We start from the raw sequence: 27,868 nt of genomic DNA, 5'->3' as shown, positions 1-27,868 counted from the left end.
ACATCACAAGTGTGGGAGGTGTGGTTGGAGGTTACCGCTCCTTATTGCGCTGTATTTGCCAAGCTGCTCCCACCATTGAGCATCCAATCACATCTGAAGGATCTGATTGAAATCCGTCTTGCAGCCATACCCTTGTGCAGTGTGCACATATTCTGTATCTCTTGGAAACTTGGTCACATCAGGGGGGGCGATTTAACTTTCTTTTCACTGTTGCTTTAAGAGTTTGAGTTGAACGCTTGAAAAATCGGCTACTCTGCTGCATCAGGACTGTGTGGATGTGGTTTAATCCTACTTGATCAACAGGAGCCAAACAACCCAGCAACAGTCATCAAATTCCGATTTAAATGTTCCTCAATCCCGATTGGTGAGATCCCATCACTCATTGTAAGGAGCTGATTTAAAAAAAAAAGTTGTCAGGGCCTTTAAGGCTCAAAAAACATATTTTGTGTATAAATCTCCTCAGGTCAACTGTACATAACCATCGTTAAATGTATTTAACTGACCATCATAGGTATTTATGAGGGAGCAGGATAAATAGTTTGTATCTACGTCCTATAAAAAACTTTTGGGTGACTCAGCAAGCAAACAATTACATTAGGGGGGTACAGAGTCCTCCTGTTGTTATGGTAACAGGCTGAGGAGGTCTCTAAATGTGAAAAAGAGCCCCCCCCCCTCCTTCATTAGGAAATTACACACCATTTGCCCCTCATTCCTATCCAGTTACCCAGGCAACTGTTAGCTGTAATTTGGGTTAATTCACTGGCTCCTGGGCCCTTCCGTTCCCCATTGTGCCCCATCATAAAAGAGATATACCACAGATGCACACACACACACACACACACACACACACTCGTACAAACTAAATTTCTTATGCAGTAACACACTCAGTAAGGGAGACTAATCCTCATTTTCTTTGCTTCTCCTCAACATGGCTAGAAATAGGCCGTGCATGTGAATATCAATGAATTGCACTGAAGGCGAGGCTGTGAAAAACTAAGCTTAAACCTATTCATTCCCAAACACCTGTATGGAGCTCCAGCAATGAGCAAGCGATGAAATTCTAGACGGAGTTGTACAGTTGTTGAAAATACGGTGTCATATTTCCAAATTTTGCACAAAAAGACACTTGTCCTCTCCGACCCTGTCCCATCTTGAAGGTGGGAGGGACAGAGATGGAGGGAGGTCTACTCTTTTGCTCCCTTCAGAAGAGAAGGAATGGAAAATTGTGTGTTTTCCCATGGGGTAAATATTGAGAGAGCAGAGATATAAACGTAAGGAAGAAAGGCTTTTCTGACCCGCCTGGGTCTCTGTTGCACTGCCAAACGCCTGTGCGTCACTTGATCCATTGTTTAGTGTAGAGAAGTCTCAGTAAGCAAGCGGCTGCCTCCCCGCTCCAGCTGCAGCCTCTCTACTGTTTATGTTTGCAGGGCCCTTCGCCTTGAAGTGAGGCTATACAAGCAAAGCCTAGCCATATGTGAGCACTGGGCCGTCAGAGAAGTCACTGGCCCTTTTTCAATCCATCTCTCTCTGAAACTTTTTTTTTTTTTTTACACTTTCTCTTCCCTACCTTCTATCCTCTTTTGTCTCCTCTACCTCTTTCCCCCTTCCGTCATCTTTGCTTGCTTTCCCTCGCTGACAGTGCAGCCCGTTCCTGACAGCCTACTCTTTTGGAAAGATGAAGGGTTGGAATTATCTTCTTGAGTTTCAAAGACCTTCATCCTGGATAGGAGAGAAGTGGTAGGTATTATTACTCCTGTGAGAAATAATTACCCCTAAAACTCCTCCGTGAAAATCAATCTCTGTGTGAGATTCAGCAACAAAGTTTGAGAGACAAGGTGGTAATTATGTCACAGAAATGTTTCATCTTGTATAAATACAATATATATGCTGGGACGTCATACTGACAAGTACAGTACATACAGGAGATGGAAAACGCTCAGAGAGAAAGCCACTGAGGGAAATATGGAGTCAAAAATGCACAGTGTATTTAATTGGCTATTGGGGTTTTGATATATTTCTGATAATTCCCTCAGATATTTTAACTGGGAGTTAAAGCAGCATTATCCAGTGTTGGAGAAAATGGCTATTTTGATTCAACAATTACACTGGATTTTTTTTCCTCAAGCATCAAGGTGAATGCGTTGCAGTCTTAAACTAAAACTTCTGGTTCAACCTGGAAAATTATTTAGGAGATGGGTTTTAGTGTGTGAGCGTGTGTATGCGCCTGCAGGTTAGTGGTCCTGACCTTGGCTCCTGGGTGGGCTGCGGTGGCTGTGTGCTTGTCTTGGATCATCTCTGGACCCTTCTGTTTACTGAAACAACAAGCAAGCAGTGTCCAGGGAGGAGAGAGGAATCACACAGGGAGCATCCTCAAAGGCAGCACCTCTCTCCTTTTCTCCCCCCCACCAAACACACACACACACACACACACACACACACACACATAACACACAGTCTTTACGAAGAGACCATCTCCAGAGCCTTGACCACCCACATAAGCAAAAGTCATTCATTGAAATAAGAACAATGACTTTCCATTGACCCCTTCCTTAATGAATCTCTCATCTGCTAAAGGCGTTGGACATGTTGAAGCCAATTTCACTTAATATTTGTGCTAAAATATGATCCCACTGATGGTAATACCATTATCCTGCAAATGTAGAAGAGAAAGTTCTCCCACATTGATGGTCTTTAAAGGAAGAGAACTATCTTGGCTACCTATAACCTGCTATTATGAAAGTAGTAATATTGACATATCAACTCTGAGAACCTCATTTGATGAGAGACTTTGAAAATGGTAAATTAAAAGGTGTCATAATGTTTACTAAATTGCAGAGCACCCCAGGTGAGGAAAGTCCCAGCGATCGGGGAAAACAACATTTGTTTTCAGCTGCAGGTGACACACGCGCTGCTCAGACTGTGGCTCTGAGGGAGGTGCAACTATAGGAACATTACAGATCTTCTGGAAATTCCCAGTGTCGGAAAGTAGTGAGATTATGTTAAATTGACCTGGCAATTTAACTACATTTTAAAAAAATATTTTTGACAAGAAGACATTTTGATGATTTGTCACTTAATTTTGAACTTTGTACTTTATTGAGTCATTTTTTTTTCTAATTAATGTTGCTTTTTAAAGCAAAGTAGTATTTCTCCTGACTTTGCAGTAACATAATTGGTACCAGCAGATATCCCATCTGCTCTACAGAAATATCAGTCTTTCAGTATGTCAGGCTTTTTGATAAGATACAGACTTACATCATCAATCAGTGTATCAGTTTAAATAATGTGTGTGTGCGCGTGTGTTTGTGTGTGTTCTGCCTCAGCATATCCACATTACAATAATCACAAGGCACTCTGAAAACTTTACATTCTGTGCCCTCCAGTGGCCACACTGAATTTTACAATGATCATAGGAGTATTTCTTTTGAGAAACAACACAGTGAACACGTGACACGGTTAAAGTGCTTTAATTAAATGAATACATTTTAATACATCATCATAAACCTTGTTTTTAGATTACAGTATGTCATACAAACTGCATAGGCTTTCCAGTGGTCTAAGGATAAAGTGTGTTGTGTCTTGTACAGATTTTAAAGCCCTCTGAGAAAATGTATGATTTAAGGTGACGTAAAAATAGAAATTGATACACAGTAAAAACAAAACACAACAATAACACTGACTATCTTGACAATATTTCATTTTATACACAATATCTAAATAGACTTTGGATGCCAAATTGCGGCCCCTTTGCCCCAGGGAAAATTGCTGACCTTAGGAGTGATGGCCTAAACATTATGTTTCAGTGATAAACAAATAGTTTAGTCCAGGACCACCTTTACAAGGGTCTTTGCCCTCTGTTTGTTTATTTGTAAGCTGCTTTTTCAGATCATTTCACAACCACACTGATAAGATGTCGAGGTTTCAAAGACAAGTACGAGTCTTCCTCTGGCTGCAGACAGCCCCTCTAGGTCTGATTCTGATTCACGGATGAAATGATAATTTATGACTGCTGATAGCAATATTAAAAATGGCTTTATCACTTAAATTAACTGACCCTTATTAAGACTTGGTTTGTTTATTGTGTATCCACTTTGGAAAAGACATAAAATCACATCCTTTCATCTCAGAATTTGAATGGGTTATGTTGTAGAAATGATTTCCTAGTTACTCTTTTGTTGTTACCATGTTGGTGCTGATACTAGGTATAATAATGGCACACCAGAAGATTATGTGCTGGTAATATCAGTTTCCCAACATAAGGCGAACGCACAATCTGTAACATTAAATGTTTAAATACCAAAGTTTCGATCACAGTTTGTATTTTCACATCATGTGTTTCTTTCAGTTAAAAACTTATAAATGTACAAATGCTGATCAGTGTAAATCAAGAATTGGTTAGGAGAGTGGAGGTCACGTAACCTCTTCAATCCCACTCTCCCCCTAGTAGGACAGTCAGTACAAAGTCATGCTGTGCAGCCAAACGTTGTTGAAACCCACAGGACTTTGTTGAAATTGAAGTGAAGATCTCAAAGTTTACAATAAAACATGGTTGAATATTTCAGCCCTGAGACTATATGATATACCCTACACAGTGTATATGAACAAGATTATTTTTCAACCTTAAAACAACTAAAGGGTACAATAAAGGACGTTAATTGATTAAACAATTACAGATAAACATTTGTTAATTTTAAAAATATATAAAAAAGTACATTCAGAGATTTACTGTTTACATTATATCAATACCAAGAGACAAAAAACGAAACCAATATATCACAGTATCTTTCAAGTATCCAAAAGACTAACGTGTTATTTACCCTGCCTAAAGAAGGCTAAATATTACACTTCAGAGAAGGCATAAGTGATTGCCATTTCCTTTAAGTACTATGGCCTATTAATAAAATGCCAACCTACAGTGTTACTAATGACTTGGTTTTATATGATGATCCTTAAATGGCTTTTAATCATTTTTAGCTGGTTTGTTGTTTTATTTTTTGTCTTTACTTTTGTTTTTTATAATTTGTAGTGTTATAACCGTTGCAAACTGTAGCTGCCTCAATAATCACCAGATGAGATAAAAAAAATTGCATTTTATTGCCATGTGAAGATGTTTATTCTTTGGCTTTTTCAAACAGTCAGGCCAGGCATGGATCGTCCGCACCCAGTTTCCCTCTGACCTCCCTTCACTCTCTTTTTCTCAAGCCACTTTCCCTATTCCCTACACTATCTCTCACGGGGAGGACAATTCATCACGGCTGTCTCAACGGCCCGGTCACCCCGTGATTAGTGACTCTTTTAGGTCGGACATTTCGGAAGCACATACTAATTCAAATGGTTGTGTGTGTCTGCTTCTGCATATGTGCGTGCACAGATGAGGAAACATTTGTGTATGCTTTAAACACTGTACATCATCCTGTAAGCAGCAGGCTACCAAACCCAGGCCTCCAGTGTGTTCTCATTTCTCAGGAACCAGGTAGAAGGTCATCAATCCTCTTCTGCCCCCAACTGGTTTTGTGGAGATCAGAACGGTGACTGACACCATAGCTAAGTCATCTGGTGGTGTAGTCATCTGATCAAATGTTTCCATCTAAGAGGGGGAAGGAGGCTGCTAATGACAGTTACAGGTGTGTGTGTGTGTGGGGGGGGGTAACAGAACTGGATAGTTCCTTCAGTTCATCAGATAAGGCGCCAGACTCTTTTCACTCATATTCCCCTACAATGATGTATGACTATGGGGAACTGGGCACACACATAGACACACAAACCTGTCAGCAACAAAGAATAGCCATATTTCTTGAGTCCAAGCATGTCGTTTTAATTTCAGCTCTGAAAGAAATCAGAATTAATGTTAAGATCATCTAGTTTATTGCATTTACATCCCTGTCTGGGGGTTTATAGAAGTAAAGGTTTGAGGATTTTTCTGATCTTTTTTTTTTTTAAGATACTCTGATATGGGTATGGGTTGTGAATGAAATGTCAAGACATGTTATGGCTTCTAGCTCATAAATTTTGTCTGTCACCGAGGAAAAAAGTCAACTCAGCATTTAGCATCAATTCATTTGCAACTACAATTACAATATAACTCACTTACTTAACATATACATTGAAATATGTGAAAGGAAATATAAACAAATATGCAAAGGGGCAAACAGGCAACAAATTATATAAAGATAAGATTCTATTAATGTCTACGCTTACAACAATAGCATAGAGCAGATGGGTTAACAAATAAGACAAGTAAATAATATAATATAATAATCATCATCATCATCATCATCATCATCATCATCATCATCATCATCAAATAAATTTGAGTAAAACTTACACATCACTGCCACAGCATTGTGAAACTGTACCACTTTGGGGGCATGATGTTGCTGAATGGCAATAAAAACAGAAGTATCAATCCCTCTAAATTTTAAACATTAAACATTAAGAATTGAAAAAAAAAGAATATAATTCATAAAGGTGCTTTCCTGGGGGATGGTTTACCCACAAACTAACTAGCAAACTTTGTATACTATTGCATACCACAGTATCTAATAATGCTACTTTCTAAACTTACAGCATTTATCACTGTGTTTAAATGAGAATCAGAAAAGTTAAATTGCTCAACACCAGTTCCATGATAATAATTTTTTTTACAGCGAGGGATATTTGAGCCAAAAGACTCCCAATTACTATTCCCTTTTAGTTCTTTCTACCGTTTTCAAAAGTTGCACTTGATGCAGAGATGGATGCTTGACGTGCTGCTCTCGTCTTGACATAGTCTTGTAGGCTGTGTAGCAAAGAATCTGCATAGAGAACCTTCAGAGGAATAGACTGCAGTAACCAGCCCTGTGTGCCCACATCCATACACACACCCACAACAATAAAAACAAGGACAAATCAGTCTCCTGTCATGTTACTTGACATTATTTGGCATTATTATTATCAATATCATTGTTTATAAGGAAGTTTTACCATGACTATGTGATAGATACTGCCGTATGTTTTGTCTCCAGCTCTGAGGTACTGCAGGGAGCTTTTTACAAAGTCTTCTGGTGACAGAGTTACAATGTTGGTCTGTTGGTAACCTGCCATCCGAGTGGAAACCCCAAATGGAGCCACTGCCTGAGAAAACAGGAAGAATACAGAGAAAGAAAAACGAACTGGGGGGAAAAAAATCCCTTTTAAGTCAGTAACAACTCTTCCCCGCTTCCTTTCATTTAAAGACCTTGAGGTGGATTCTCAATAAGAATCAAAGTACCTGTATAATGATCCCTTTATCTTTGTATTCAGCTTGAAGACCTTGAGAAAATCTTTCCACAAACACCTACAGGAACATGATTTAGAGCATGAGTGATTTTACAACATAATTTAGGAGGACTAGAGGTGTACTGGTGATACTTTACTTACCTTAGATGCAGCATACAGGGTGTACATGGGGAATGGAATACAAGCAGCTCCAGACGAAATATTCACAATCACCCCTTTCCCCCTGTAGAGGCAGAAATGAAAAACAATTGTGTTCTTACAATAGTGTCCAGAAACTCATTGTTAATCAGCATGTGATGTTTTTATTGTATTACACATTACATCTAATTAAGAAATCATGGGTAGAAAACCTGTTCTCCATGCCGGGAAGGATTATTTTGCACATCTGGAGAAAAAAAGAAAATATGCTCAGAGGGTTGTCAAAGTTCATTTGTTTGGGAAGAATCCCCTCACACTTTCTATTACTTGTACTCACATTATTAACGTCCTCAGACCTTCATCAAACTATATGAACTATTGTCTATATGAACAATACCTGATGAAGGTCTGATGACCGAAACACTGTTAAGAAGTGAGTAAGTGATAGACAGTGTGCAGGATTCTTTTCTTTCTTTCTTTGTTTGATTCTACACACCTGTCACTAAGACTATATGATGTATAAGACCTTTTTTGAAATAGCCACTTAGAGTTCATTTGTTTGAAAAAATTAAAAGCAAATACATGCTCTTACCTTGGCCATAGTTTTCACATTGCAGTTGATCATTTCTGTAATTCTCTGAAAGCACAAATAAACATGGGTCCCAAATTAGCTACCTTTATTGATAGCCAAAGGGACAGAAAATGCGAAGGGTTGGATACAGACAATGAAGTGAAAGTGATGGTCTGTGAGACCCTCTGAGGACAAATATTTGGGTGAAGAGATCTGATGTGAAACTTACTTCATTTATTGGTAATGCAAATCGCAATGCAATGCAAATGGTTCCAATGGAAACGATCTTCAGGTTAGTGGTTAAAAGTTCCCTGTGAAGTTTTAGTTTTAGCTCTAGTAGCGCTAGGGAGCTCTTGTTCTATGAGTTGGCCCCGTTTATCTCGTGCGTGCGCAAGAGGACCAGCATGCATGTGCACATGCATATGTGTGATGTGATGTACAGACCTGCCAATGGTTTCACATTATTCCACTGATACAGGTGGCAGTAAAAGATGAGATATGCAGCAATGTGCCAGCAAAAAAAACTGCTAGCAAGTGAACATGGATGTAAAATATACTGGAATTAAAATACAGAAAAAAATCATCTTTGCAAATGTTTTAAGAGGAAGGAAATGCATCAACACATTTGTTAGAGCACAAGGATACACGCAATGCATTCTGCAGAGTAACACTGAATGCAAATATGCCTTTTTTTTGTGTAGTATAACTGTTGAGGCACCACTGACCTGATCCAACTCTGGATACTCCAGAAATTTGCTGGGGATGAAGCTGGGCAGCATGCCTACATTATTGACTGGTGTAAAGAAAAAAGGAGCTGATATTACTATTCTAAATGTGATGACTGTTTTCTTGCATTTGGTGTGTGTGTGTGTGTGTGTGTGTGTGTGTATCTGAATTAATGTTTCAAACGTTTCATGGAAGAATACAAAAATATCCAACCTAAAACCCCAATGTTGAGGTCCTTAAGTTGATCTTCAATTTCACTGAAGACATTTTCCTTAATGAAGTCTGTTACTATCACTTTCACCCTCTGCCCTGTTTTATCACCTATGAAGAATGAAAATAGAAAACGTGTGGTCAACAACATACTGCTCTTGATGTACTCTTACATATGACAATCAGCGCATATGTAAATCTGATACCATTTTTAATAGCAGGCACAATAAAACAGGTCAATATAGAGAGCAAGTTTTTACCTATTTCCTTGGCTACCTGGTCCAATGTTACTTTGGTTCTGCTCATAATAACCACGCTCATTCCTTGCTCAGCCAGCTAAGGGATACATTAGTGCAGTGGGGGACAGGAGGAGGAATAAAAATGAAAGTTGCCAAAGAAAAAAATTTGCAGATGTGCATCAACTAAAAAGTAAATATTTTAACCTGCAAGATGAGTTGGGCAGGAAAGAACTTCAGATTCAGTCTTTGTTGACAGCGTTTTAAAAATGTATTAAAAATGTATTTATTGCATTGAAAGACTGGATTACACATAAAATGTTTTAATGTTTAACAGGTGTTTTATCTTTGTAAATGCATTCACTTTTGGTGTTCTATACTTCAGTTTTAAGTAGAGAAATGTTTGTCAAACATGCAAACACAAGCAGTGCTATTGTATTTAAACAGTCACTTACTGCAAATGCATATGCTCTTCCTATGCCCTCTGAAGCACCGGTCACCACTGCAACAGGGATGCAGGGATTAGTGTTATAAATGCATTCCATCATTTGTCAAATTCTCCTGTAGTTTTCATTCTAAACACTAGGGGCACTGTGAGTCGGAGCTGCACAACCCTAAACTCTCTTCCTCTGCTGACAGAGGGTGGAGTAGGATTTGTGTCTGACACTATACCCCACCCATCCTGTTCTAACTGACTGTACTGATACAGCGTGTTCCCATCCTGTGATAAAGAATTTGCTGAGAACAAACAGGAACTGCATGTTTCTGGAGATTTAGGATTATCAAAGAGAACTTTGGATAGGATGGGATGCATGGGTTTAAACTACTGTCAGCATGGGAGTTAGACAATGAGTGATCTGAGAAGGCATAATGAATGCTTAGCAGTTTGGCCCTTTTTTATGTGTTCAGTTGAATAAACAGACTGAATGCTAGTGACAAATGTGTGTGCACTCTTTTGTTTGTGGGAAAAGGAAATCAGCGTCAGGTGACAAAGGTCTAAGCTCCAAAACCTTTAAATTCATGGTAGTGTTTTAAACAAGGGGTCCTTTGATTGAGACAAACATACACAAAAGCCCACTGACAATTTTGCCTGCTGAAATGACAGGAACTAACTAGCTAACGCCAAACTTGTAAATTGGTTAAAAACTGATGCTTGAATGTTTCCATCTGACTAACAGGAAAAGAAAAATAACACAGATCTTAAAGTGGCAATCTCAAAGATGTTGATTTCAATAAACGTCTGCGAAGTCACCATCTATCCCTGCTGTACGCACACTCATGCTGTGTGCAGCGTAAAATTAGTTCATGGTTATTCACAGAATGATGGAAAAAGGCTAATTAATGCTTGACTTCTTTATAAAACTGAAAAAGTTTGTTTTGTTGCCCCCAGTATTCTGTGACCTGTAGCAGTAAACTGCATTTGCTGTTACCACTAGTAACTATAGTACTGAAATCTTTCAGTTTTTAAATATGCGTGTGATGGCTTCATACATGGACAGCCTGACAGTTTGTGCTGCCACCTGTATAAAATGGAAGTGAATGAGATGAATTTCATTATCATGCTCATAACAAAGAGAAAACCGTGAAATTATATTCTTTGGATTATCCAGAGTAATGGAAACCCCTACTCTGCAAAAAGATGTTACTGTTGAATTATTTCAATTACTTTTTAAATACAGGAGCATCACAAAACAATATTCCAATAACCTCCATTGTGTTGTGTTGATGGCAAAAATCTCAGCGATAGAACTAAAAATATGTGCATGGTTGGATACCACTAAAGGTAATTGAGAAATTATGTCTGTGGGTGTCACTTAATATCCCTGTGACTGGTCCCTGAGATTAAAAAATAAATTCATGTTTAGCCTCTCTTGAAGAAATCTGTTCTTGATTCAACATTCCCTCATAACTAAAATATCCCGTAACTCTTTGTTCCAAACATTTTTGACACCCCTGCCAAGCAGCTGCAAGCAGCTGAAAGCAGCTGCAAGTCATGGAATTCTGGAAATAGTTGATAAGCAATATTTCTGACTCATCTCACTCTAGTGTTCTTTATTATCTGGTTTTTACTAATTTATTCTGAAATCTTTGTCAAAATATAGTATATTAAACATTTGTATTTGTTTTGTATTCCCTAATCTATAATTGCATTACATAATATTAATTTAACATTAGAGATAAGATATTATGATATGAGCTACTAAGTCATAATTACAATGAAGAACTATGTAATAACTATAAGATAGAGGGGCAACCTGGTGCCCTAGAGGTTGAGGTGCTGACCATGAACTGCAATGTCCCCCGTTCACAACCAGCTGGGGTCTTTTCTACATGTTATGCCCCATCTCACTCTCTCCTCATTTCCTGTCATCTCTCTACTGTCAGTATCTAATAAAGGCATTAAATGCCCAATATATATATATGTGTGTGTCTATATATATATATATGTGTGTGTGTCTATATATATATATATATATAGACACACACACATATGCATATATATAAAAAATGTTTAGATACAATGTCATACAGTAAAGACCCAGCTTGGTGACCTCAGTATGTTTGAACTGCTGTAAGAAACTGGGGCAGCTTGCAGCTGAGTGCAAAGCAGTTGTGATGATGGTCAGTACCTCCAGGTCTGAAGCAACTTGGTTGTGGCTCCATGTGATGGAGCTCAAGTGTCCCTAAAGGTCCCGGAGTATCTCATGGTCATAAATAAGGGTGACAGGAAGCATGAGGCTGGTATCTGTGCGGCATCTGCGGTGCTGCGGGAATTTACTGGACTGCTGTGGTGAGGAGGGATGTGATTATGAATGCAAAGCTCTTAATTTACCAGCCCATCCATATTCCAACACTCACATATGATCAAGAGCTCTGGCTAGTGACCAAAAGAATGAACAATGTTCTTCACTCTCAAGGTGTCTGGGCTCACCCTCAGGTTCAGGGTGAGGAAGTCAGACATTTGGAAAGAATTTCAGTTTAGAACTGCTTCTCCATCACATTGATAGGATGAACTGTTTGGGCATCTAACCAGGATGCCTCCCAGTGGAGCCATGTCCAGATGGGAGGAAATCCCTTGCCAAACATAACACAATGGAGGGATTACATATTCCATCACACCCAGCGATCGTGTTCCCTTAGTATCCCCCAGGAAATGGTGTAAGACTTGGCTGATGGGAGACACACTTGGGCCACTTTGCTCAGTCTGCTGCCATCAACGAAAACTAGGATAAGTATAAAAAATGGATGGATGGAACTTTAAAATCAGACAGCTGGGTAATCTGTCCGACAAATTGTTAGCTGAGCTCAAGAACGGTAGAAAAGACTGCTACTGTAGAACTTTACCCCTGTGCCACCTGTTTGCCCACGAGTGACTTGTATGGTTAAATGTTACTGGAATCTGATTATTAGAGCTGCTCAACAACCAAACAATTGCTTCTTGTCCTTTTGAAATTTAGAGTTATCAGTCCAAGCAGTGGTCTTGAGTGGCTGCCATTTGCAACTAACTTTATGTTATGTTTAACAATAACCAGAGCAAATTGCATATTATTAAACTGCTTGGCTTATAAAAAACTTTAGGTTAGAAAAATCCCTCATTAGAAGTCAAATGCGCCTGTAGACATAGTTTCACAGGAAGTATTACATTACAGGAAATACATGCGCATGTTGTATATAACATTAGTTATATAACATTGGGTGAACTAAACGAACAATTAGACAATAATAATCTGTATTCAGACCATTCTAACCTAGTTTAATATTTTCACAACATGTTTTACAGAATTATGCAGAGTATTATCAATAAGTATCATTATTGATAAGCACTATCAGTACTGATATGTGTATGTATCAATAACATCCTAATGACACCCATTTCAACCAGTAATGCTGTATTTTAAGGATTTTACGTCATTATGAATACCATGTCTTAATTAATATTCCTGACACAAGCACCCATCCACTGTTCTGAAATACACACATTATTAAACCAAAGGCACTGACACACACTTGAAATTTATAAGACTCAATTCTGAAGGAGACACAAACTCTGAGGTTCTGAGGGACAAGCCAGAGCTGACTGTGTGCTCTCAGTTGTAATTAGGTTATAACACAGTGGGGGTTATTCAGTAAAACCATTACACAAGAGTGGCTTTGTGTGAGTGGTATTGTGTAACAGGGAGAAGTCTGAACAAATCCAGTACTTGAAAATCTTCTTCCTTACACGTTTGCAGTTAAATATTCATCATCCAATGGTAAGCTCACTCAAGTGAGGTAATGCGTTTTTTCAGTTTTTCATGTACAGGCATATTCTGAAACATTTACTTTCATACATATTGGATTACTCATATGACCATAATAGTTACATATAAATACACAAAAGTTGTGTTTTATTAATAAAAGTATTAAAACTTTAGTTATGAATGTGGCTAACATCTAAATTGTCCTGATGCTAGACATCCCATCCATTAAAGTCAGAGCATTTATTAGCCACAGTATTACCTACTGTACATCTGACATACAGCAAACACACGCCCACGGGCCTGCACACACAGCTCACCTGCCCACTTTCCCATAGAGCTGAAGAATGTCTTTGACAGTGGAAACCACAGTTTTGGGAAAAGCATCCTACTGAAAAATAGCAGTTTCACTCCATAGTAGACAACAACTGCAGCACCGAGAGAGACGAAAAACAGCTCCATTGAATCCATGCTTCTCTGGCACAATAAACCCCAGCTTTAAACCTCTCCTCCTTTGTGCCTGCTCTGAGAGAGTGATTCATCGTTAGGTAGAGAATGACAGGAGGAGGGTGTTATTCTGCCAGAGGACACTCCCATTTCAAGATTAAGAAGATCTCGCTCTACCTCTGACTTGGATACAAACACACAAGCACACACACAAATAAATCACAAATCGCATGCTTTTTAGCTCCCGAGGTTCCACTTGAAAACATGTCAAGAGTGATCTCTTAGAAACCCAATCATTAGGAATTCAGGGGTAATGATTTCTACTTTCAAAACCTAAATACCATAACTTTTTGCTCTAACTATAATGATAACTAAATATCTACTACTTTTAAAAATAGCATTACATAAGTACAAAGTACTCACTTTGCAGTTGCAGGCTGCCAGTGAAACTGGCCTTTTAGGTAGATTTATGATTTTGGGCTATTTCCCAATTTTCAACAGAGGCACATCGGATAGTGGGAAAAAGTCCAAAATAATTTGTGAGTTTGAATTTGAGAGTTGCTGAAATGGGACACATATAAGGCCACATTTGCATTGAGCAGGCTATTTCTTTTCTGTATTGTGTGTTAATACATGCACATACTAAAACTAAAACAGCTAGTTATTTTGTGCTGGTCCTATAGAGCCCCTGTTAAAAGCCACTTGGTGACTGGTGGGTGCATGATTATTTGCCACAAGGTCAATTTGTAATGGTTCTGACACTGAAGTTTGGACTCAAAAACAAGACTTGTGGCACAGGCAGGTAAAGTCAAAAAGCTCTTAGGTCAGGCAGGGTCAGTAACAGACAGGCAGTCAGAGAAGGCATACAAATCAGGCAAGGAGCAGAAAGGCAAAAACAGGTACAGGGAATGGTCAGGATCAGGTAGGCAAGAACTAGTGAGCAGGGCTGCAGTTGTCACACAACGCGAAGTCAAATTTATGAATATAAAACCTGGTTAACGAGAGTAAGCCTCGGTGAGTAAGGGGAGGTTAATTGCATACGCCAACCATACTTTTTGCGTACATGTTGTGTTAATAAGTTTTCTTAATTGGATAAATCTCAAAGATGTTGCTAAACGAAACAATACACACTTTCCAAGATTCTGTCAATTATATGGGTTGTTTCCAAAAAAAAAAAAAAACAAACACCAAAAAACGATGATGATGATGATGATGATGATCATGATGATGATGATGATGATGATGATGATGATGATGATGAGGAGGAGGAGGAGGAGGAGGAGGAGGAGGAGGAATAGGAATAGGAATAGGAATAGGAATGATACCTGCACGTTAATCTACAGCTGTCTGCTTCACCGCACACGTCATCAGCACGCGCCTGCCGTGTTGCTCGCGCCATTCCTCCAAGCGTGTGTTTCCATCTCTCATTACATTACCACTGGCAGAGCTTTAGCAGCCACTGTTTTAACTATAGATTCTGCTTTCCTGCCGTCATTCCTTTAGGTGAGTCTAGTTTCATATTTATCTTTTGCTTAATTATCAGAGGATAGGCGTTATTCGATATTGCGGACGTTGTCGGCCCTCGGTTTCGCGTTGAATAAGTTTAGCTTGGTAGCTAGCCCAAAGTTAGCTTTGGTGTTTTGGTTATGCACGATTTGGGAACTCAGTGTCGCCTGTTACCATTACTGAATGGGCGGTTGTCGTATTTTAATAACAGATGACACGCTGAGGGGGGGCACTAAAACGAGCTGGACGACACGGAATATTTCAGAACAAATGAAAACTCAATGGTGAATTAAGTGTAACGGTTCTGTTTCTGCTTCACTCTGACCACTTACTACTGAGTTTATTTTGGTTCTGTGCGCTTCAAAAACAAACGAATCCACTTAATAGACACGTTTCTTAGCAGATGTGATGTGTCACGATGTTAAAATCATCATAACATTTCTGTGGTGTGAGATACCCAATAACGCACCCAGCTGTATAATGTTATTAGGCCAGGCAGAGGAAAACTGAGCTTTAATCAAATCTGTTTTAATCTCATCGCAGATGACGTTTTAGCTGGTACAGCTAACGCTATCGGCGTTTAGCGTTCTTTAGCTGATAAAGTTATGTTGCCGCTAGCTTACTTGGTCACTCAGCTTTTCACAACTAGCTAGTGTTAGCGGCAGAGGCCAGGGCATATGCAAAACACAAGACATGAGCTGGCTAACGTCGGATAAGACCCCCAGCACGCCGCGTTGACTTGGCAGGTTCGTTCACAGAGGTGTAGCTAAGATACAGCAACAATACTAAAATGTCGGTGTTACCCCGTATGTTAGCAAGCTACCTGTTACACAGTTTTCACAGTTGCTACGCAGACTGTCACAGCCGACCGTCAACAATCAAGTTTCATGTTGTGAATTTTTAGCACACGTGGTGAAAATATATGCATATCTGTCCTGGTCAAAACACAGTATGAAAGGGGAATGACAGGTGCACAGATGCGACATGCTGCGCTGAAATTACACAGCACAGTCTATGTAAAACACAGGCAATCGGCCTTTTCCACAGAGGACATCTTTATGTCAAAATAGGGAAAAAAAAGCCCTGGTGTAAATAATGGAATTAATGATGGCTGAGTTCCATCTAGCTGCTCTATTTTCTGGGTCCTGGTATCGCGCATGCTGGCTCACTGTCACATTGTCCCGGCTTACTGGGACACTTTAATAGAACGAGCCATTGTTAATTTTTATTATAAACACGTGTGCTTCTCCTACCATGACGAGTCAAAATGTCTGCAGTGAAAGAGGCCTATGAAATTAAAGATCTAGTGGACAGCCAGAAAAGCAGCACCAAGAATACCTGACCATATTTCTACTGTATGTGTATGTTATACAAATGTATGGATATCCTCCTACACCAGTTAAAGATGGTTTGATGCAGTTTTGACACTGACGGTGCCATCATGCACAGGAACTCTGGGCAGACTATTGCAGTTAATACTACAAGGTAGAAACTCTCTCATACTTGTCAATGTGATTTAAAAAAAATCGCAGAACCTAGTAGGAATGGAAAGAAACAAAACAGGTTAAGGCGGAAAGAAGAAAATTTAAGTCCTAATTGATCGTCTGTCCTATGCAAGTCTTGGTTATATTTACTAATGAGTTTTTTTGGCTCTGCAACAAAGCCAGATATAGCCAAATAGGTGAATTTTTGTTCTTGTGTGAGTCAAATGTAGCAATTGCTTTTACTGCGCTTCAGTGTGGATTTTCCTGCTATTTTTATATGAATGTGTTTTGCCCAACTACCCCACATACATGTATTAAATAATGGGATTATAATATCATAGACAATAATTTTTTTAGTGATTGTGATGCCAGAATCACAATGTGAAAATGTTAACTTTGCTCAGCCCAAGGCATACTTTAAGGCTATAATCACTAAGTATGTTTATATGAATAATAGTCTCTGAGTTATGAATCTTTTTTATCATATTCGGGTTATGATTTTTTACATGGAACATGAAGATACCTGGTTATTCATATCCCCCTATATACAAGTTTAAGATTATCCAGGTTTCTGATCATATGTGTCATTACAAGCATGTCTTTGACTCCTCCACATTAGGCCACTTTTTGTCATTTCTTTACCAACTGAGTAACTCAGTAGTTGAGGATCAGCCCAGTTCTGTCTGGCTGTCTGGACTCTGCTGCACTTGTACCTCTTTCTGCTGAATTTATATGTAACTTTTCAGTTTGATCACCAGTAATGGAAGATGAATTGATGATGCATCTGCATACATGGCAGAGTCGGTTCAGAAGCCTGGAGTAGGTTTTTACATGCAAGAGTATGTTGGCTTCTAATTTTTAAGTTTTTTACATGGAAAATGATCCCTGTGGAGGCTTCTTCACAGCAAGAGTTATGTGATGGCCACCAGAGACATAAGAGTCCTTCATTAATCTCATTTAGAATATACTGATGCTACTCTTTCTACAATCACACCATTAAAACAGAAAAAGCTTCAGAGTCTTCCTAATAGATTTGTCACTGAATTAATAAGTCATGGACAGTTCATTTAAAGAATCAATCTCTGTTATGTGACAGCAGGTGTGTCCATAGCACTACTGCTGTCTCCTTGTGTGGATTTGGCCATAATGCACAAGCAATTACAGAAACACACACAATGGATCATGGTGATGAATATTTGTGTCTGGCCTGTAGATGGCAGCCTTGCTCAATATTTTCCCCCACTCTTAATGAAACTTAATCGTGACAGCTCCCTTCCATCACAGTACCTCTGCTGGGGTCATAGATGAGTTTCTCTTGACAATCAGTTGCTTGAGAAAATTAAATGTTCACTAAGATAAACTGGCTGGTTTGTGAAAAGGTGCAATTTGTATCTGGAATGAACTGCTTCTGCAAGTTCCTGACTGCATTTTCTTGAAATGATTAGTTGACAAACATAAATAATATATATTTATATTTATATTTATATATATTTTATTTTTTTATTTTATTTTATTTTATTTTTTTTTATTATTAGTTAAGTTTTTCATCTCATACTTGTCTGAGATATTCTCTGAAACCATTGGTAATTTACCCAGAGTTGAAGAATACTACTTGACCTTTTTGTAGTGGGGGAAATAAACAACCACGTTTTTTTTTTTCTCATCAGTTATCCTATTATTGACAAACACCTCTGGAAATGTTGAGATATGAATGACCTTATGAGGAAGGAAGGATTTGTGATCCTAAAGTAGGTCTGTTTAGGCAGTGGTCTGTTATTCAATCCAAGAATCCCCTTGTTGAGGCACAGAGGTGTCTGAGGTACTGACTCAGGTACTGCTGAAAACACCTTTGGACCTATGAAGCTGGGATGCTTGAATAGTATCTGTGGCATTGAACAGCTCTTTTTCTGGTAGAGATGACTGCCAGTCTTTCTATCAGGTTTGCTTTTCTTTATTCAGAAGGATTTGTTTCTTTTTCACAATGGTTGACATTGATTTCAGTGCCGTTTGATCTATAATAAAATGTGGGAAAAAGGGAGAAAGCCGGACAAAGTAAAAAAGACAATTCCTTGTTCGGACATTTTTTGTAGCTGTAACTTGACTCCATCAGCCCTCAGTTGATGTTTTATTGTGCTGTTTTTTCCTATGGGGGAAACCTTTTTAAAAGTTTTATTTGTTTTATTTTTTATTTACTTTTCACAACAAGAGCAAGGAAATTCTGATTTGTCTATTTCTTCCTCTACCTATTACTCTCTCATATTTCCCTGTAGATATATCCAGCTATGGATATGGACAGTGCCAGTTCAGTGGTGCTGCAGGCCTTAACCCAAGCTACCAGTCAGGACACAGCTGTGCTGAAGCCTGCGGAGGAGCAGCTACGACAGTGGGAGACCCAGCCAGGCTTCTACTCAGTCCTTCTGGTGAGGGATGATATCAAATAATTGTATTAAGTCTGCTGTAGTTAAAACTATTAAACCTCTAATAAATGGAGGTGTTAATGAATGTGGTGTATTTTTGCAGAAAGCAGGGTGTCGTTGGTTTTGTGTTAATTTTTAATGTGCTTTAGTTTTTAAGTAAGTTCTGAGTTTTTATGTACCTTAATTCAAACTGTGATAGGGGAGTCTTTCCTTTTAGATTAGCCATTAATAGGACAGGAATATTTTGCATAGCAATAGCAGATTGAGTGGTTATATATTGTGTTCATGTGTTACAATTCATCTTGGCAGTGTTACACAATAACTGTAATCACGTTAACAAATCGCAAGATTATGAGAGGCAGAGAAACGGGGAGAGTGTGCGGAGTGTAGAGCAGCTAGCAGGGGATTGATTTGTGTTAAAGGTGTTCTCAAATCTGCATTGTATAGTTCTATTAAAATTTATTCACGGATGTTTTAACCACACTTGGTCTTTTTCAATGTATAAGACCAAGTGTGTTTGAAAAGTCAGTGGAACAATAAAATAATTCAACAGAGCTTGGTGTACAGTCATCCTCTCTGCCCTGACCAACACCTAACTTTTGGTGTATATTCACTAGCACAGTACAGGTACCACATAAAGATGTATAATAATAATTAAACTAATAATAAAACTAATAATTATAATAATAGAATGAATAATAATCACTAATAAAACTAAATGTGATAATAAATAATATAATAATATAGTAATAATGTTAATCATAATAATCAAAGCAGTGGGTGTTGAGCAGGATCATGGGGGCAGTAGGTGCTTTGCAGTCACAGATCCAGACTCTGCAGCACCAGGGACAGAAATACCTGCAGAAAGCGACAGGAAGAGAGAGGATAGAGACGAGAAAGCACAAAAGTAAGGGAGAGAGAAATGTTCTGTGCATCATGGGAAGTTCCCCGGCAGTCTGTGCCTATAGCAGCATAACTGGGGGGTGATTCAATCCAAGCCTGAGCTTTAGGTTTTAAGCCTACTCCTAAACATGGAGAGGGTGTCTGCCTCCTGGACCCAAACTGGAATATGGTTCCACAGTAGAGGAGCCTGATAACTGAAGGCTCTGCCTACCATTCTACTTTTGGAGACTCTAGGGACCAAAAGTAAGCCTGTGTTCTGGGAGTGCAGTGTTCCAGTGGGTTAATATTACTATGAGCTCTTTAAAATAGGGTCGTGCCTGACCATTAAGGGATTTGTAGGTGAGGAGGATGAGGATTTTAAATTCTATTCTTTCCTGTTTAAGTCAGTGTAGATCTTAGGAGATACATTTTCAAGCACCCAATCCACAAATATGAAATTGAATCAAACTAATTGAAGCATGTGTAGCATTTCATTTGTCTGACTTCTTGCTAATCATGTAATTTTTACACAGTATCAGCAATTTAGAATATAAAGTATAAGGGGCTGTGTGGTATTTATTTATTTATTTATTTATTTATTTATTATTTAAATTCAACTGTAGCCTAAGATGCAGGTAAATATACTGCGTGAGCTGAAAGCGACAGGTGCATACTAGAGTTGTTAAACAACTAGAAGTTAGTTATTATAGTTTGGCTCGCTTATCTACACGGTCGGTAGTTTGGGCTGCAACAGTTGCTGTGGAACACAGCTCATGGAGGGAATTAATGTACTTTAAAAACCCTTGACACCTGATTGCTGCAACTTGTGTCAGAATTATACTCCTTCTCGAAGTCATATCTCAGTCAAATGTGGAAACATAGACATAATACACATATTTTGAGATTCAGTGTGACTTACACTTAGAGGATTTCATCATCCCATACTTCCATAAACGTCCATAAACTTCCATAAGTCCACATAGAAATCGTAAAAAAAGATGCTCCCTGTAACTCCAGAACTTGCCTGAGAATCCTCATATTTTTAAGGTTTCTTCACTATGAAAGTAATCCAGTGATAGTTACTCATATATTAATAGGTACATTACAAACAGGAACTGCTTTTACCAAAATCAACATACCTTAAATGGTTCCAGTTTGCCAAAATGTAAACAAATATAGGCTAAAAATACGAGGCTCTAGTTGTAGCCCAGTGATGGGGATGTTTGGGGGGTGTGGTTGTTTCAAAATCCTGTCCTAGATCATCTTTGACTCCTTGTTTAGTGTTTTTGCTGGAGTCACAGATCCTTTGACATTTCAGAAAATGTTGCAGACAAAATCGGGTTTATGTTTCATTTTCTGTAGCTGCCATTAATGCCAGAGTCCAAAGCAGTTAAGCCATGGTGTGTAATATGCCCTTTTTCATTCTGTGTTGGAGAATTATATCTCTGTACCTAGCTACAGATGTGGTACAGGAGAGACAGCATCAGTAAATCAAATTTCAGCAAGGCCAGCTAAATTCCAGTTGCACATCTAATGGTACATCTAATAAAAGTTTAGTAGCAATGAATAGGTTTTTAATTAGCATATTCAAGTTAATAGTTACACTCTGCAGATCCGCCAATTGTCTTTTATTCCCTTGATACAATAGAGAGATGTCGTATATCCATATTAAGGCAAAAATGAAACTTGAAACCCTTTTTCATTTAACAGAAGTTTGTTTCCACACCACCTAAACCTGAAAATGTGAGAGCCAAGATTTCAATCTCTGATATTACTGTGCTTCGCTTTATGGAGCTCCTGCCTTTGCAGTGAATAGGTGAATGACTCTGAGAACGCTGTGACAGTAGTCAGCCAGATTTTCGAGGGCTATGGCAACATTTAGCAGATCAGAAATTTTAGCACTTATAAGACTTAAAACTACATTTGTGTGTACAACTTCAATGTTGACGTGCCCTGTGTTTTAATGGAGCAGCCCCTTAAAGTGGGGCTTGATGGCACCACTTCTGTGTCATCATTTTTCAGTTTGGTTAGAGTTGTTTCTCTTTTTTTCTCTAGTGTAGTCTGAGCTGTCACACATCATTAAACTGAGTCCATCCTTAAATCCCAGGTATTAGCTATTTAAGGTAACGAAACAGTGTTAGCTAAGAAAAAATATATGCGCGCTTATATGCTTTATATACAATTTTTTTTCCCCACAGAATATCTTCAACAACCACATGCTGGATGTGAATGTCAGGTGGCTGGCCGTGCTGTACTTCAAAAATGGCATTGACAGATACTGGAGGAGAGTAGCACCTCAGTAAGTGCCTACTTGTCTCTCTTGTTCCCCATTTCTGTCAGCCTTTTCTATCACTTTTCGATCTTTAGGCTTTTTTTTCTTCTCTCTTCTCCTGCTCATCTTTATTCTCTCATTAATTTTCTCATTCACTCTTACTCCGTCTCTATTCACCAGTCTTCATCTCTCTGCCTGTTTTTGAGGCTTTGTCATTCTCTTCAGATCTTTTTTGTTACAGATTTGTAGTTGCATTTTTCTGTTTTGTCTCTATTCCTCATTGTGTTCAGTTTTCTATTGTCTTTCCTTTTACCAGTTATAGCTTACATCTGCAGCTCCACCATCTGCAGCTCCACCACTTTTCACAGCTTTCTTGTTTCTCTTTTTTACCTGTATGTCCTGATTATTCATATAATTGTATTCTGATTTTATACTTAGTTTATTCCTTTGTGTCTCTTTTGTCTGGTGGTAGATCGGCTTTGAGCATTCAAAGCCTATGGTCTGTTTTGGGTACCTGACTAGCTGTCTTTTGTTAGATTTCAACTAAACAGTGGCTCTTAAATTTGCAGGACAGTGGCTGGCCGGAGGTTATCAACTCTGCCTCAGCACACTGTGGCCATTCTTTGACTTCTTTAGATTATTGCTATTTTCTTCTTTCTTTCCATATTTTTCCCTCCTACCAAAGTTGTTTTACTCTTCTGAGTAATTCAGTAAACTGAATTTCATTTGCTGGAGTGCTGAAGGGGTATTTCGTCTTTGCGTTATTTATGCGGTTACTTTTGGACCATATGTCATTAATCCACGAGTAGAATACTGCATGGAACAGCACAATGCATAAGGTGCTGCTATACAAAGCATAGGCGACATTACACAGCATTTTTATTTTGTAATTAATCTGATTTAGAGTAATGCATTGCAACAAGGGTTGCAACTAAATTATTTTCATTATTAGTCAATCTGCCAATTATTTTCTCTATTAGTCGATTAGTCTATATAAGCTCTGAAATGTCTGGTTAGATGCTGGTGTGGTCCTTACTGTTCAATACCACTTATAACACACTGTCGGCCCATGTCATGTAGGCTACAGTACACGTTTGTTTACTTTGTCTCTTATTTCCACAGTGTCACACCAGCAACTATGGCAGTCTGCCAGCTGCTGTTAATCAAACTCAGACACTGACATCTCTGAGACGGCGGCTGGCACGAAAAGGAGAATTTCTGATATTTCCCTAAGACAGCTTTATTATTTTTTTTTTTAACTGTTTTTAAAATGGCTTTTAATTGGAAAACAGAGAAACCAGTTAAAGAGTAGTAGGTGATACTGACTGAATATACCTTTTAATACTGTGCTGCTGAAAAAGCACATGCGTAACTAATAAAAATAAAGATAAAAAATATATATGAAAAAATAAGTAATGGCGGCTTACTAAGTCACTTATGTGTAATGAAGCCATCAGTAATGTTATTAGTTATTAGCACTTTTTCTGCTGTGGGGAGTCCAAACATCTGCTGTGAAAAAGGTCAACTGCTTTTTCATAATTTTAAAAACCCACTCTCATTCTTTTTTATTAATGACATCCACAACTGTGCCCAGGCCTGCCATTTGTACATAATCTTGGAATAATCAGAATTTAATTTATATTAATTATAATCCATGTGTAAACAACAGTATCAATCCGTTGATAACATTTTGTTTGTATAGCGTCTTTTTTTACCGGCTCGTGCAATTCAGAGGTCTTTACAGATGACTGACAAGCAGATACTAAGACAGTACAAATGAAAACAGTAAAACTGATCCACCTGAGAAATAAAAGCATATTAATAAAATCACTAAAACATATAAAAACAGATTCAAAAATGAACAAAAACCCGGTAAAATAGATAAAAGACAATAACAAATAAGAGGTAAGAGAAAGTTAAACATCAAAAACACGTATATAAATGACTGAATAAAATAAATAATGACTGTAAAATTTTTTAATAAAAAGCTAGGCTAAGAGGTGGGTTTTAAGTTTATGTTTAAAGATATCAACACTTCTAGCTGGTCTCAGATCCTCAGATCCTTTTTCACCCCATATTCTTTTAAAGCTTGCTTTACTCACATCCCACACATCCAACACACCCCAAAATATGTGTGCCTAGTGAATCTTGTTTCACTAATTAACACTCTCCCTGCTACAAACTTGTTTTTTGCCCCCATATCTCCTCTCTCCCTGCCTGGGTTACAGTGTGGTTCATTCGTGTCTAGCTTCAGCAGCAGTTGAAATAGAGAGAAGAAAATTATTTATTTTCTGAAATATTGGATTTATGTACAAATTCATATTGTAACTACTTTGCACAACCCCTATTCTGTTTGTGAAAACTCATGTTGCAGACTACAAGATGTGATTTGGAGAAGAGCAGGGGGTTTATCCAAAGCTTACTGATTAAATCAGGCAGCTGGCAGGTCCTGTTCTATAGAGTGTTACGCAGGGATTTAATTGATCCTATAACAACTTGGCAGATTGATATCACATTCATATCTTAACCATATTAAAGTCTGTGGTTTGCATGTCTAGAATTTGAAATGAAATTGTAAAAAGTCACTTAGGATATGAGCTGCACTCAACAAGGCCAGGGCAGCTTGCACCCTCTTGTCATAATGTGACATGGTGGCTAAGGGGTTAACACTTTTGCTTTCAGCAAGAAGGTCTTGGGTTTTTTTTTTTTTTTTTATGAAAAATTTTCATGTGCCCCTCTGCATCCTTATGTTTACCTTCTCCAAGGAAGTTATGTTTTCACCCGTGTGTTTGTTGGTTTGTTTGTCTTGTCAGTCAGCAGGATTACGAAAAAAGTACTGAACCGATTTGCACCGAACTTGGTGGAGGGATGGGGCATTGGCCAGGGAAGAACCCACTACATTTTGGAGCAGATCTGAATCATTTGCTACTAATTTGAATGTTTTTCTCTCAAGTCTGGTGTATGTTGTTTGACATTGGCCTTGGTGGAGGTATGCGCTCTACTGAGGCCCATTCTAATTGTATCTTTCACGTTCTTATTTCTCTAGGCTTACTTCTCTCTGTCTCCCTTTGAATGTGTATAAAATTTGATTCAGTAAAGCTGTTCCTAGATGTGCATGTTTGCAGAAACTGTGTTAACTTTGCTAAACAACAAAGTTTGGAAAGTGTGTTATCACCCATAATGTCAAGCTAAAATTCACTCTGGAATCAGTTTGGTGAAATGTGATTACTGAGGGGCATCATCCTTTTTAACTACACTTATTGATCTCTCTACGTTTTTTGTGTCTCTATTTTGTCCGTATTAAGTTCAGATCTTGTCTCTGTCTCTCTTCAGAGAGACAGAGACAAGATTTCCTCTTCACTCCAGTTCTTACTTCCTCTGAACATCTTTTTGGTTGGTTTGTTCACAGTGCTTTATCAGAAGAAGAGAAGACGTCATTGCGTGCTGGTCTCATCACAAACTTCAATGAGCCTGTCAATCAGGTTAGTAGGGAAAAAATTGGATGTACTATGAAAAATTTAAGAAAAATTATTTTGTTGAAACTGACTGATTTTTATTAAATTACTTTGTATGAAACCATGTAATTGAAAAGGAAAGCATCATACCACTTTATGGCATGTTGTAGTTCATTTCACATGTAGTTAACTTTTTTTCCTGATGTATTATACTGTAATCATTGCACTATGGTGTGATTACATACTTGCAAAAACTATAAATTTGCTTGAAATGGGTTATCCATCATAATGAATACTAGAACTGCAACCGTTGCTGTCAAATGTATATTATTGTTGTCAAGTCAAATTAATTTATATAGCCCAAAATCATAAATCACAAATTTGTCTCAAATGGACTTACAATGTGTTCAGCATACAACACCTTCTATCCTTAGACCCTTGTGCAGTAATATAGTTTTAAGTATAAACTTGACATGAAAAGTCAGCACTGCATTGCCATGCAACATAACAATAACTAACATGATGATCACTTGAATTATCTGCTTTAAGAAAGTTTCAAGCCTCTGCTATTGACATTGCCTCCTTGTGCATTCAAGGAATTAAGTGAGAGAAGGGGGTGAACCCTCAAAAGCCCTGTTATCCTCATAAAGGAAGTGGTGTGAAGGCAGGTGGTAAGAAATGCATTGGCAGCGTTTTCCACACTGCCATTGTATTTCAACCACCAGTTGACACCAGAAAAAGACCCAGCAAAAATGATTAGTTAAATCAGACCAGCTGTTCCATCCAAACAAACAACTCTGATCACAGACAGGACAGACAAGAGGGAAGATAAAATAGCAGATTTTATTCTTGTCTTTCGGAGATTAAAAAGCAATAGTGGAGATACAATCACTGTACTACCATTAGTCCCAGGGGGAGACAATAGTTATACTGCAGTGTACCATAGAGAGACTATGTGCCTGTAGAAAAGGAGATTTTCCATTAGTAAAGTAATAAACCAATAGGTAATATGCTCTATATAAACTGTATAATTTGCCAAAGTTCAAATTGTTTGCTAAAATGCAGAAAAAAAAGCTTTAACAATAAATGCAAAGGAATGTAACACGATGAAATAAAAAGTTCTGAAAGTATGAATAAAGGCACTGATACTGCATATGGAGACTTTATTCAAGGGTCAAGAAGTTTCCTGATAAGCAGTTGATTTTATAGCTCTCAGGAGAATGCTGCAACAAACAAATATGTCAGAAATCAATGGAGAGTGATACATTTTTCTGAGGGGACATGGACGTTGGCCTTGAATGGTGGCCATGTATCCTAGTTTCTACAGCTTGTATGTCCTCGAGGGACAGCTCTATAAAGTCAGGTGTGATAGGGTCCATATGGCAAGCAGTGAATGCCATTCAAACACCATATGTCTCTCCAGTCAGAACTTCTCCTCGTACAATCAAAACTCCAGAAGGGGTTGTGCATTTTTGTGCATGTTAGTGTGGGTGTTCCAGCGTGTGGACAGTTGACAGTTAGAAGTTGTATAATTCAAGCTAAATTTGTGAGCTCACCTGGCTTTTTTAGAAAACATAATGACCTATTGATACTTGACTATTAAATTTCCATGCTCAGAGATGTTTGTTACTTACTTAAATGAAATTGTTAAAGTTGTTGAGCAGGCATATTGGTGTGTTTATCATTATCTTGTTTCTAATTGATTGTGGCTAGAGCATCGAAATGATAATCGGATTAAAAGGCTAAAAGTCAACAAGTTCATTTTGCTACTTTCATCTTTTTCATATACATTTGAAGTCAGAAGTTTACATACACTTAAGTTGAAGTCATTTATCCTAATTTTTAATCACTCCACAGATTTCATGTTAGCAAACTACAGTTACGCAAGTCGGTTAGGACATTTACTTTTTGCATGACACAAATAATTTTTCCAACAATTGTTTACAGACTTTTTCACTTTTAATTCATTATATCATAACTCCAATGGGTCAGAAGTTTACATGCACTAAGTTGATTGTGCCTTGAAACA

The 27,868-nt window shown here is 38.2% G+C and overlaps 2 protein-coding genes across 2 annotated transcripts in view; one reads left to right on the top strand and one right to left on the bottom strand.

Moving 5' to 3' along the window:
* Nucleotides 1-5,632: 5,632 nt before the first annotated feature.
* On the bottom strand, nucleotides 5,633-13,874 carry hsd17b3 (hydroxysteroid (17-beta) dehydrogenase 3). Its single transcript, XM_040154582.1, has 13 exons — nucleotides 13,697-13,874; nucleotides 9,594-9,640; nucleotides 9,163-9,238; nucleotides 8,906-9,013; nucleotides 8,692-8,759; nucleotides 7,988-8,032; nucleotides 7,608-7,642; nucleotides 7,399-7,480; nucleotides 7,250-7,315; nucleotides 6,964-7,113; nucleotides 6,705-6,837; nucleotides 6,326-6,377; nucleotides 5,633-5,826 (listed from the first exon to the last, which is right to left on the bottom strand). The coding sequence occupies exons 1-13, from the start codon at nucleotides 13,845-13,847 to the stop codon at nucleotides 5,769-5,771; spliced, it is 1,071 nt and encodes a 356-aa protein (XP_040010516.1). The 5' UTR covers nucleotides 13,848-13,874; the 3' UTR covers nucleotides 5,633-5,768.
* Nucleotides 13,875-15,160: 1,286 nt separating this feature from the next.
* The window catches only part of ipo11 (importin 11), a 111,779-nt gene continuing 99,071 nt past the window's right edge, over nucleotides 15,161-27,868 (top strand). Inside the window, exons 1-4 of the mRNA XM_040154581.1 lie at nucleotides 15,161-15,326; nucleotides 19,084-19,233; nucleotides 22,311-22,411; nucleotides 25,794-25,866. Of these exons, the coding sequence (XP_040010515.1) occupies nucleotides 19,096-19,233; nucleotides 22,311-22,411; nucleotides 25,794-25,866 (312 nt within the window). The 5' untranslated portion in view covers nucleotides 15,161-15,326; nucleotides 19,084-19,095. The remainder of the gene's footprint in view (nucleotides 15,327-19,083; nucleotides 19,234-22,310; nucleotides 22,412-25,793; nucleotides 25,867-27,868) is intronic.

The sequence above is a fragment of the Xiphias gladius genome, chromosome 19, assembly GCF_016859285.1.
Source record: "Xiphias gladius isolate SHS-SW01 ecotype Sanya breed wild chromosome 19, ASM1685928v1, whole genome shotgun sequence".
NCBI lineage: Eukaryota > Metazoa > Chordata > Actinopteri > Istiophoriformes > Xiphiidae > Xiphias > Xiphias gladius.
Note: the sequence above shows the minus strand (reverse complement) of the source record. Positions and strands in the feature narration are given on the sequence as shown.